This window comes from Trachymyrmex septentrionalis, unplaced genomic scaffold (genome assembly GCF_001594115.1).
Source record: "Trachymyrmex septentrionalis isolate Tsep2-gDNA-1 unplaced genomic scaffold, Tsep1.0 scaffold89, whole genome shotgun sequence".
NCBI classification, from domain to species: Eukaryota; Metazoa; Arthropoda; class Insecta; order Hymenoptera; family Formicidae; genus Trachymyrmex; species Trachymyrmex septentrionalis.
The window spans coordinates 46636-58290 of record NW_017306081.1 but is presented as its reverse complement, the minus strand read 5'-3'; the positions used below and the strand labels follow the sequence as shown (position 1 = coordinate 58290).

At 29.8% G+C, this 11655-nt stretch overlaps 2 protein-coding genes across 2 annotated transcripts in view; one reads left to right on the top strand and one right to left on the bottom strand.

The window, feature by feature from the left end:
* Positions 1–6755, bottom strand: part of LOC108755585 (thyrotropin-releasing hormone-degrading ectoenzyme-like) — a 17335-nt gene extending 10580 nt beyond the window's left edge. The window contains exons 1-3 of the mRNA XM_018498683.1: positions 6470–6755; positions 881–1071; positions 107–431 (exon numbers count right to left, since the gene is read on the bottom strand). Of these exons, the coding sequence (XP_018354185.1) occupies positions 107–431; positions 881–1071; positions 6470–6518 (565 nt within the window). The 5' untranslated portion in view covers positions 6519–6755. The remainder of the gene's footprint in view (positions 1–106; positions 432–880; positions 1072–6469) is intronic.
* A 1805-nt stretch (positions 6756–8560) lies between these two features.
* Positions 8561–11655, top strand: part of LOC108755592 (aminopeptidase N) — a 24931-nt gene continuing 21836 nt past the window's right edge. Inside the window, exons 1-8 of the mRNA XM_018498700.1 lie at positions 8561–8783; positions 9315–9415; positions 9488–9747; positions 10025–10222; positions 10571–10711; positions 10824–11159; positions 11233–11383; positions 11570–11655. The exon at positions 11570–11655 is cut by the window's right edge and continues 11 nt beyond it. Of these exons, the coding sequence (XP_018354202.1) occupies positions 9332–9415; positions 9488–9747; positions 10025–10222; positions 10571–10711; positions 10824–11159; positions 11233–11383; positions 11570–11655 (1256 nt within the window). The 5' untranslated portion in view covers positions 8561–8783; positions 9315–9331. The remainder of the gene's footprint in view (positions 8784–9314; positions 9416–9487; positions 9748–10024; positions 10223–10570; positions 10712–10823; positions 11160–11232; positions 11384–11569) is intronic.

Sequence of the window (11655 nt, the reverse complement as noted above, 5' to 3'; positions counted from 1 at the left end):
TATATATATATATATATTGTATGTAAATTTACTCTGAAATATTTAAGCACTAAGATCCGTTTTGAAAATAGATCTATTTCTTTTAATTGACTTCTGTAGAAAATACCAGCGTTCTCTTGGCCGCCTGTATCTTCAGCGCGTCTCCTACGTCTCCTTTTCGCTCGCGCATCATTCTCTTCTATAAGTGACAACTTGTAACGCGTCGCCGTGATATTTCTCGCATTCAGAGACAATTGGTTTAATGGCGTTGTATCATCCACGTGAAATTCGATGATGACTCGCCCTTTCAGCTTCAATGTGGCGTTGATGTCATTCGACAGCGTCAATTCAAGATTATATTTCAAAGGGTGAACGAAAGGTGATACTGAGGCTATCATGACATCACCTCCTTCCTCCACTTCTTCCTCAATAAGGGCTAATGGATCATATATCTAATTAGCAGAAAGTACAGAAAAAATTATTATTAGTACTTATATTAAAGAGAGATATTATGTTTTATTATTTTACATATTGAAATCATAAATGTAATGCAGTATTAAATCATTAATTAAAACTTACAATAAAGTAATGACTTTAGAATAATAATTTTTTTAATTTTTATCTTTTATTTTTTTCTATTTTTTTAATTTTTACTTTTTATTTTTTACTATTTTTTTAATTTTTTAATTTTTTAATTTTTAATATAAATCTTGAATAAAAAATAATAATCTTAATCAATAAATATTAAAAAATGGATCTATATATTTTTTATTTTAGAATTTTAATTTTTTTCATCAAAAATAACAGATACATTTAAAATTATTATAATAAAACATCAATCACCAGTACAATGATGATAAACCAGTAATAATTATAATCTATATTACGATAAATCACTTACTCTCGTTTTGGGTATTGTGCCAAGATTCCATCCAATTATACCGGCAATAATCACAACGATCACGATCAGGACAACGAAAGAGAGAATCTTTTTGTACGTTAAAAACCAGCCACCCTTTCGTTGATGGATAATTTCCTCGCAAGGAGGAGGCAATGCAGTATTGCCCTCATATGTCTGCATCATGCAGTCAGCTGAAAATATAAAATGTGCGATAAAAAGATGCGCACATTTATTGCCTCACTAAATATTGATGCCTATTATTCCTTCTTAATAGGCTGTAACATTTTCAAATTGATCGTCAATTGTGTCAATCATGTAACCATTTGACATGTTGTAAATGTTACAGCTAATATTATTACTTTTCTAAATAAATAATATAATTTTTCCTTTTAATTAGATAAATTATAAAGAGTTTGAGAAAAACCCTTTAAAATCGAAATATCCGCATGTTTCTTTAATATGTTTAAGAAATAAATTAGAAATTTTTTTATAAGTTATCATAACATACTTAAAAATTATTTTATAAATATTTAAAAGTTTAATGACTGATCGATTTAAATATTGTGTGTAGAAAAATTATAATTTCTTATGATTATATTTACTAGAAAATGTTTCAATTACAGAGAGAGAGAGAGAGAGAGAGAGAGAGAGAGAGAGAGAGAGAAAACTGACAGAAATAAAATAGATAAATAAAGTAAACAAAAGAATTAAAAAAAGTTGAAAATATTTTAATAGATATAAAAATTCTTAAAATTAATCTTTAATTGTAAAAAAACGAAAAATTTCTTTTTTTTAAAGATGATATTTTCTTTAACCATACAAATCTTTCAATTAATAGGCATGTATTTTCTTAGAAATCTGACAATTAGCGCTGTCATAATCAAGACCAGTAATTTTCGATAGTTTACGATCAATCGCATAAATCATGGAACCCTAGAGCAATTAAAATAATAGCAAACATTATAGACAAACTTGTAAACAACTCGCAAACAATTAACGAGTCGAAGCAAGTCGCATTTTTCGTATCAATTAAAAAAAACCCGCAATGTCTGTAAGCACATGAGTTGCGACGAATTTCGCGTTAGTAGTGCAACGTTAAAAACGCGGAATATATGCGGATGATGTCATCAAAATTGGTTCCGTGATGCAGGAATCCGCGATAGGCTCGTGAACGCGGCAGAAGACGTAATTTCAAGGTCCTGCTCGTACACCTCGTGCTGACTACGTATCAGCTCCAGCATTCGCGTAATCGTCGCGATAACGCTTGTATCGGTGTCGTTCGCACGGCATTAGCGGCGAACAGTCTGCATTGATTTCAACGACATAATTTCAGAGGAATATTTATAACAAAATACTTTCAATAGAACGTTATTTGTTACTATCGCACTGATAATGAACGTAAGAACGCAACTAAAATTTGTTATATTTCTTCAAATGCTATGTTATAACGCACATCAGTGAATCAAATAAATCCGCACCGTTACTGAAAACTGAAGCACAAAAGAAATAAACATTACTTGTACTTACGATTAAAATTTGAGATATTGTCTTAATTAAAAGTTTGTTTACAATGAAACGCATTATACACTTTGTTAAGAATCTAAGGCTCGAGATTGAAAACGGATAATAAAACACATCGAAAAAATGCAATATTAAGTTCTCCTTGATATTGGAATCAATAAGATCTACAAATCTATTACAATTAATTAATACTTATTCTTGTCCAACACTATTCTTGTCCAAATAATATTCTTGTTATTTATTTGTCTTATGTATGTCTCTCTTTATTATTATGTCTTGTCATAGCATGTTCTCTATGATGTTAAATCACATTTCTTGTTACACCCTGCCTCCTCCCCCATCTGAACGTGACTGTCACATAAACAGATGTCAATATCTTAGTGCTGTGTCTAAGATAAAAAAAAGAATATAGGAAGAGAAGTTTGAAATAAACTCTTTATTTAAATTTTTAATAGATTCTAAACTATGTCCAACGCTAAATATTTGAATAAAATTTCTTCAATCATTTATCGATACAATAACTGGTATAATTTTAAAATAAGTAAAATTTGTAAAGTTTGACGTTGAACGAGAAAGGCTCGAGTAGCATTTAAATATTTGTATATTTATACTCCTTTTATAAAATTAAATATTACGATATTTTAGTTTATATAAAAATATTATATTACAAAACTTAATCTTCAATGTAATTGAAGTGATTCCTTTATTGCAACAATTAAGGAAAAATATTTGCTCAATGATATTAATATTTTAGTAAAGAGGATAATTACGAATAAACATTCAAGGTAACCTCCAAGTTGGCAACGCATGTAACAGACGCATGGAGAACAGATAGCATCAATAATAACATAATTAAGAGTGTGGGAAAATTATTTCAAAATACTTGAAATTGGTGTGACACCGCTTCGATCTATGTACACATGCATATTTTTAAAAATTTTAAATTAGTTCTGCGCGCACACGAGAGACAGTTTTGTTGAATTTACAATAATTTACCAATGTGGAACATTTCTAAGCTTGTCTGAATATAGATAACTGATTGAGCTATTTAACAATAGTTCTGTTACAGAGTTGTTTAACGTTTAACTGACAGAGTTAAGAATAATATATTATTATACATGTATATATTAGCAATACAAAATATAAATTCGATTTTCAAAGAGAGATAGAGAAAGATAGATAGATAGAGAGAGAGAGAGAGAGAGAGAGAGAGAGATTACCGGTAAAAAATTTGTCATGCATGAATATGTATAAATATGTATAAACATACATAAACACGCATAAATATTCATAAATATTATTATATATGAAATCCATACATGTTCATACATCCTTCTTTCTTTTGTAAAATTACTTTTTAATGTAATAGAAATAATAATAGTAACGTGAAAACATTAAAAATAATTAAAAAGGTAATTTTCGTATTATTTGTTTTAAAAAAAAATCAAGTTTAAAGAAATGTAAAAAAATTACTTATGTATAATTATATATGAAATTACGCATTATTATGTATGAGCAATTTTTTTTTACATTTTTCCAAGCTTGTTTTTTTCTAAAACAAACAATGCGAAAATTATCCCTGTAATTTTATTTTTAATGTTTTCACATTACTATTATTATTTCTATTACACTAAAAAGTAATTTTACAAAAGAAAGAAGGATATATGAAGATGTATAAACATATTTTATATATAAATATTTTATATATAATTATATATATTTATAAATATTTGTGTGTGTGTGTGTGTTTATGTATGTTTATTTTATATATTTATACATAATCCTATATGAAAAATTTTTTATTGAGTTGTGAGATTATTACTACTTTATTATCAAATTAAAATTGTAATCATGATTAAAATAAAAAATTGCAAAAGTTATTAAAGAAATAAATGCTAAATTAACAAAATAAATTTTTGCAAGTTTCGCATTAAATAGAAGAAAACTATACACTAAAAAAAAATCATGTTATATCAACAGCATTTTAATAGAAAATATTATAAATTTATTATAAATTATTATAAATTTTGTTAATTTGCAATCATTAATAAAACAAATACGCCATATCCCTGTTTTAAAAAAATGTGATTTGTTGCATTAATATTATTGTTGAATCAACAAGATTATTTTCAATTAAAAATACTGTTAATATAACATCATTTTTTTTTAGTGTGTGGTTTTCAATCTTCTGTTTATAAAGTAAAAGTAAGAATTTATTTTGTTAATTTTACATTGTAATATAATATTTTCATGTAAACTAAAATATAAAATTTATTTCTACATGGAAGATATATATAGTAAATACAAAAATATGCAAATGCTACTTGATCTTTTCTCAACTAATGTCAACCTTTACAAATTTTACTGCTTACTTTAAATTTATACGAATTGTTAATATATCTTTTTTTCAATGTAGAAAAAACTCCCTATTATGAAATAGGCGCCTAATACGAGTATGAGATAGCGACGTTTCTGCTAAACAAATAAACGCTATCTATTGATTCCACCATGAATTTATTGCTTTTGGATTGAAAACTATTTAGTAGAAAATTCATTATTAGATCATGTCTGTAGTCATTGTAAAACAAGATTTTAGAATTTAAATGTCTTCAAGTTTCATTGAGATATAATCATTATTACTTGTTTATTATTTAATAAATAAATATTTGGCAATAAATTCTTCATGTAGTGATAGAATAAGATCATATTAATATAAAAATACGGGATATGTTGAATTGTTTAATTACAGATGTTAGATTTGATGATCGTGAAACCATAAGGCGTGGAAATCGTAATATGAGATACCCAAGATATTCTAAGATATGAAATAACCTATGCTCCTATGTTATAATGAAAATCGTTGCTATAGTATAAGTTATTGTACAATAATGAAAAAGAACCCGAATGAATGTCAAGTACCCATATCTGCAATGCTTGATTCCAATTGCCTAAAAACAAGTTCTGGGTATAATGCTCATTTTTCGTGAACGCTGGCTGTTTGTTTATTTTAGAAACATTAAATAAAGTTTTTTAATTGCGTTACTGATATACTTTGCATTTTACTATTAATTTCTCGGGGCATTTCATATTAAGAGCAGAATTTTTTGACTTTGCGATTTGCTCACTTTTTACATTTCTTTAATTTAAAAAAAAAATGGAATTTAAATTAAATTTTATGTAACGTTATCTTAAAGCTTATTAAATTCCCTTCCCCAAAATGATCTATTATTCTTTTTAATTCTGCCTATAATCTTCTAGCATTTACCAAAAATGAACTCGGTATCTCATAATAGGGGCCTTTCCTCTACATTCAAAATCTCGCAATGATTATAACTGTCATAAAAAGTATAACAATCAACTAATTGCAATGATTCGAAATTTACGGTCATGTTCATATCGACATAAGTTAAATATTTCATACATTTAACGATAAAGGAAAATCCAAATATGATTAATTAATTTGAATGTCGTTTTCAAAATAAAGATATGGAATAAAGATAGATTTGTTAAAACAAAAAAGAAATTATTTCTCGAATATTTAAAATATGCATGTACGGTGCATATAAATAATGTTTAATTAATATTACAATTTATGATATAAATAACAAACATAATTGTCACAATAATATATAAAATAATAATCGCAGCAATAACTATAAACAAATCATATATAATTTCTTAACAACAATTAACGTTAAATAACAAAATTTTTATTTTTAATAAAAGTAATTCTTAAAGGCTTTTTTTTTTTTAAATAGTATTCAATGTATATATTATAACATTCTACAATTTGTTTTTCATTTTAATCCAAATGTGTCCATCTGTATATCATTATTAGTTTATAACTTTAAACTTTAACATGCATAATTCAATATTCTTTTATTTTCATATTTTATTGTAATAATTAATAGATTTCTAATTAGATATAATAAGTTTTTAGATTTAATTAAAGCAAAATACTATTAAACACTTTTTTTCATAGAAAAGGTTTATATTTTAAGTGTAATTACAACGTAACTTAGAGTCATGAAAGTAATGGCAAAAGCAAAAACAGCTGTTATCACTTACAATTTCGCTGTCCATAGGACTGCCAACTGCTGACGGATCCTCGTCGCATCGTTGTACTTTGAAATAAAAGTGCAAAAGTATTCTTAAGAAAAATGAAAACGAAAGTACGTAAAAAGGTGGCTTTGGAGAACGATTGCGCATCCAACGCGGAAACGAATTCGCGAGCGCGGTGGCACACAGGTGACGCAGGTACAACTGCAATTAGCTGGTCTACCTTGCGGTGCCGTGTGTGGATGTTGACCAAGAAACACTCGCGGGTGCCCCCCACTTGTGCTCTTTGTTCGTCAGCTCTCTGTGGCAGTCTCAACCATTCGTTCCGCTCCTTATCCTTATGCGCTTCTGCCATAATTCGCGATTAGAGCCGCTATCGAAATTTTACCGCGCGTCTTACCTTCCTTTTTGTTGTGACACGTGGAACGAAGTCCGGCATGATAACGCAGCATCTAAAGAATGAGGCAAGTTCTTTTTCCGTTATCTTCACGAAATCATGACGATGATTTAAAAAAAAGGATTAAACAAAAGGCTATACAAAAGAAAACTAGTAATATTGTAAGGTATAATTTTATTAATTGTGATAAATTTTTTTATTATAAAAAGAAAACATAATTATAATTACAGATCATTAAAATATTATTAAATAATGCTATTTAAACGCTTTTTCATCTTTAGCGATTTCCATAAAACTTTTATCTACATTTTCCTTGTATTTTAACTTATAATTCTGAATATACTTTGAATATTCTAAAATGTAGTATATTCTCTTTAGAGAAGCTCCTATAAATTTTTCCAAAATCTAATTAAATATTAAAAATTTTCACAAAATTAAATTAAATTATCGCGTTTTCAAATAGTGATATCAATGCAAGGTATCTTTTTTTCTTAAAATACCATCTCTTTAAAATGTACAGGGTGTCCCGAAATTTTTTGTCAAGCGGTTTTGTGAAATAAAGTGAATAAATTGAATCGAAGTGAATTCAAAAATTTTTCTACAATTTTGCAATTTTTGCAATAATTAACAAGATATTAATTACTAAAAATTGCTGAATATTGGTTGAAAACATTTTAATCAAATATTATCAACTTTACAGAAAAGCAGCAAGAGAGAGTTATTTGTTTTCATCTCATAAAGTTATGAGAATTTTTTCAGAATTTTTTCAAAATTTTTTAATACTGTATTTTCTGTTGGTAAAAATGGTTGCAAATAAGAAAATATATTAAAAAATTGATTAAAAATTCTGAAAAAGTTCTTATAGTTTTACAAAAAAAAAAATGAACAATTTTTGTCTCTTGCAATTTTTCTGTAAAGTTGATAATATTTGAAAAAAAAATATTAAAGAACAATATTCAGTAATTTTTAATAATTAATATCTTGTTAAATATTGTAAAAATTGCAAAATGATAGAGGCCTCTTCAGTTTAGTCCGCTCTATCTAAACAAGAGTGCTTGGCAAAAAAAAACGATACACCCTGTGTAAGATATTATATACGTAACATCGAATTAGTAACTATCACGTTTTCGATTGCAGCTTAGAACTGACCCAGTTATTGCGCGAGAATCTTGCGGGAGAACTCGCGAACAAAACACTCTATCAAGTCCAATTAAGGCGATATGGTGTCGTGGTCCAAGTGCACATTGGGCTTGGTTCGGGGTCGGTACCAGGAGCCGGCACGTAGATCAGCGGCACGTGTCATAATGTGTCATTGGTGATAGCAACGCAATACAGACATATAGACAAGTACGCTGGCATCGAGTGTTTAAAGGGAATACAATGGCGCGAAAGTCCTTGCAACAAGCAATGCCCGAGACGCACTTTGTTCCCAATTTGATGGCCAACACTGTCGGCCATAGATTGGCCGTTGACGTCATTGTCTCTTCGTCCGAATTGACTTCGCCGCGATTAGGTCCCCCTTCAGCGACGACGGTCGCGATCACCAGATTGGATAATGGATGGACGATCCGCCGATTGACCTAAGTGGACCTGAATCCGATTCCCGGGGTGATACGTCACGCGAGACTGGCGAGACGGTGTGTTTTTCCACACGTTTCCGTCGCTTTTTGGCGACCAGGCCAACGAGAAACCGTTCGAGCGACAGTTTGCACGCGGCTACGCTATCACACAGTCGTTCCAGAGATTCTCTCGGATTCCTCCCAGAGGAAGTCGCTTCTTCTTTAAGGAGTATCAAGGTCAACCGGCGCGACGGTGTAGTAATACGGATAATACTCAAGTCGGTTCTTCATAAACCGCGATCGCGCGTCGCTGACAGATCATCCTCTGCGTCCTTCAGGCGTGCACGCCTGTCGCGAGGATAACGCCGTAAGCACCAGGAATCGATTAAGTTACGGTTTTCCATAACGCGAAATAAATCCCTTCTACGAAGTCTCAGAATACTCTACTCGTGCAATACAAAATTTTATTAAGATTCTTACAATCTGCGAGGATAAATTGATCTTCTTTATAGTTTTTAAAATTTAATTTGTTTAAATCTAAATTTAATTTCTTCAAATAAAAAAAAAATTGATTAAGCTGTTATTATAAAACTAAACGCTTCAATTAAAGCGTCATATTGTTCTATTTCATCGCCGATTTATTTTAATTATATCAATTTAGCAATAATCGAAATTTTTAGAATTTGAAATGTTTAATCTAACAATGTATTATTCTTCTCAGTTTAATATATTAATTTTATCAAGATAAGATTTCATGATATGAAATTTCGACTGCTATTGCACTGAATTATTCACAAGACTCCAAACTGACTCATATCGGATTAACTTCAACGTATAAGTTTTTGTATATGCAAGAGTGAATGTTTAAATAACTCTGTACTAAACATCTATAATTTAGGTTCACTCTGTACCATCATGATGTGGACAACGTTGCTGTCAGAACTCGTTCTACTGTTGATGATAACATCTGGTCTTCCTCGAAGCATTAGTGATATCAAAGTATAGTGTCAATGAATTAAGGAATTGTCGTAATCCAACTATCGGAATAAAAAATTGCTCATTTGATGACAGGGCCGATGGAAACGCAGTATCGATCTGAACGATATCTACTACACGAAAATGCGTCAATATAGATTACCGAGTGAAGTTATACCGATCAGTTATCACGTGGATATCAAAATACCTTTCATCGAGAGCAACCAGTTTAATGGCCGTGTTAAGATCAATCTTACCTGGTTCGACACTAGTGATAGAATAACACTGAACGTCCATCCAAATCTTGAGATTTCAGTAGTCGCTGTCAGACTGCTTAAATTACCAGCCGATGAACCGTAAGCAAATAAAACATAAGCATAATTAAGTAATAAGAATTTCATAGTTTAGATATAAAACGCTATCTAATTTTTAATAATTTAATTTTTGTGCAAAGTGAATGCATTTTTATAACAGAGTTATAATTCTTATAACTCTAATAATAATTTTTATTGTATTCATGTTATAATGATAAGTAGTAGAATATCATTTTTTATTTTGTCAATAGTTTGTTTTTGTTATAATGAATTTTAAAATCGTAATAGAACCTCATTTTCTGTCATCTTTGTAACATAGAATAGGAGACGAATTATATTTCAATATCGCACGAACCGAACGGCAGAATAGAAAATCCTGGTACATCATTTATCTGGAACAAATGTTGAAGAATGGAAGTGCTTGCGAAGTCGATATCACATATTTTGGAAATCTTACGACCAATGAGACTACTGGCCTTTATAAAAGCGCATATATGGATTCCGAAGGTCGAAAACAGTAAGTGCAGCAACAACTGTTTTTGTTACTTTTCAAAGCAAAACTTAAAAATTATGTAATCATTAAATGTTTACCTTGAACTTTTTGCAGAATATTATTAATTTATAAAATTTTTTAAATGTTTGTATAAAGAAATTTAAAAAACTTTCTATAACACAGAAACTTGTAGCAACGTTGCTGCCACATTTCCAATAATACTACAATATTGCTGGAGCATTGCAATATTGCCGCAAAATTATTGAAATAATTTATGTTTTACAGGATAGAAAAACTTTTTGTAATTAGTGAATTAAAAAACGTTGTGAGAATAGTGATATAATTCACATTCACTTTCTTCTTATTTTTCAGCCCCTTCATCGCCACTTATTTACAATTAGATAACGCACAGAAAATGTTCCCCTGCATGGACGAACCACCTTATAAAGCGACTTTCAAGCTAAGTGTACTTTATCCTAAGGGCTTAACGGCACGTACAAATACGCCTACAATGTAAGAAGTTAATATTGAACCTTTCATCTCAGAGTATCATATTGAGCTCCATTAGCCTTTTTGCAAATTTACTGATAACTAATATTACTTTCACATCTTCTCTTTTTTTAAGCTTTGCGCGTGAATCGTCCGACAAGATTGAAGAAGAGTTTGCAGAGACACCTCGAATGTCGACAAATCAATTTGCCCTCGTAATATCCGATCTGCAGAACATCGAGCCCACGAAGGAAATTAATGAAATAAATGGAAAAAGACTGCAAGTAAAAGTTTGGGGGCGCAAAGAATTCATGGAATCGTTGCTTAATGTCCCTAACAAAGTCGTGAAAATTATTAATTATTTGCAAGATTATTTCAATACCTCCCTTGGTCTACCGAAATTGGACCTCATGGCGATTCCCATGTACAGCACTTGTAAAGCTTCCGACAATTGGGGTCTTATGTTGTTCAAGTATATAAATATCTATAAGGATAATCTTATATTTCTGCAAAGTAGCACATATAAAATAAATAACTTTCTTCAGGGAAAGCGAACTAAGTAGTTCTCTAGTCTGGACTACTACAAATGAACTTCTCTATCAATGGATCGGCCAATCTGTTACACCGTATCGTCGAAACGATGCACCGGTTAACAAAGCTCTTAATTCGTTCTTAGCATCCATGGCGACAATCGACGTAAGCCTGCGATATCTTTCTTTAATTGTAACGATATATTTTACAATTGTAAACGCTTTATAATTACTGTAAATATTATGTAACAAATAACAAACATTAATATTTTTAATTATTCTATATTAATTTTATTTTGTAATAAAAATTATGATACTAATTCCTGAAAAATTAATTCTGTACTTTCAACAGCTTAATCCAAATGAGACGGAAGGAAAATGGCCGATGACAATGTTGTATCCTCTGTATTACGAATTTGCGCAGACAGCACCTTTTTC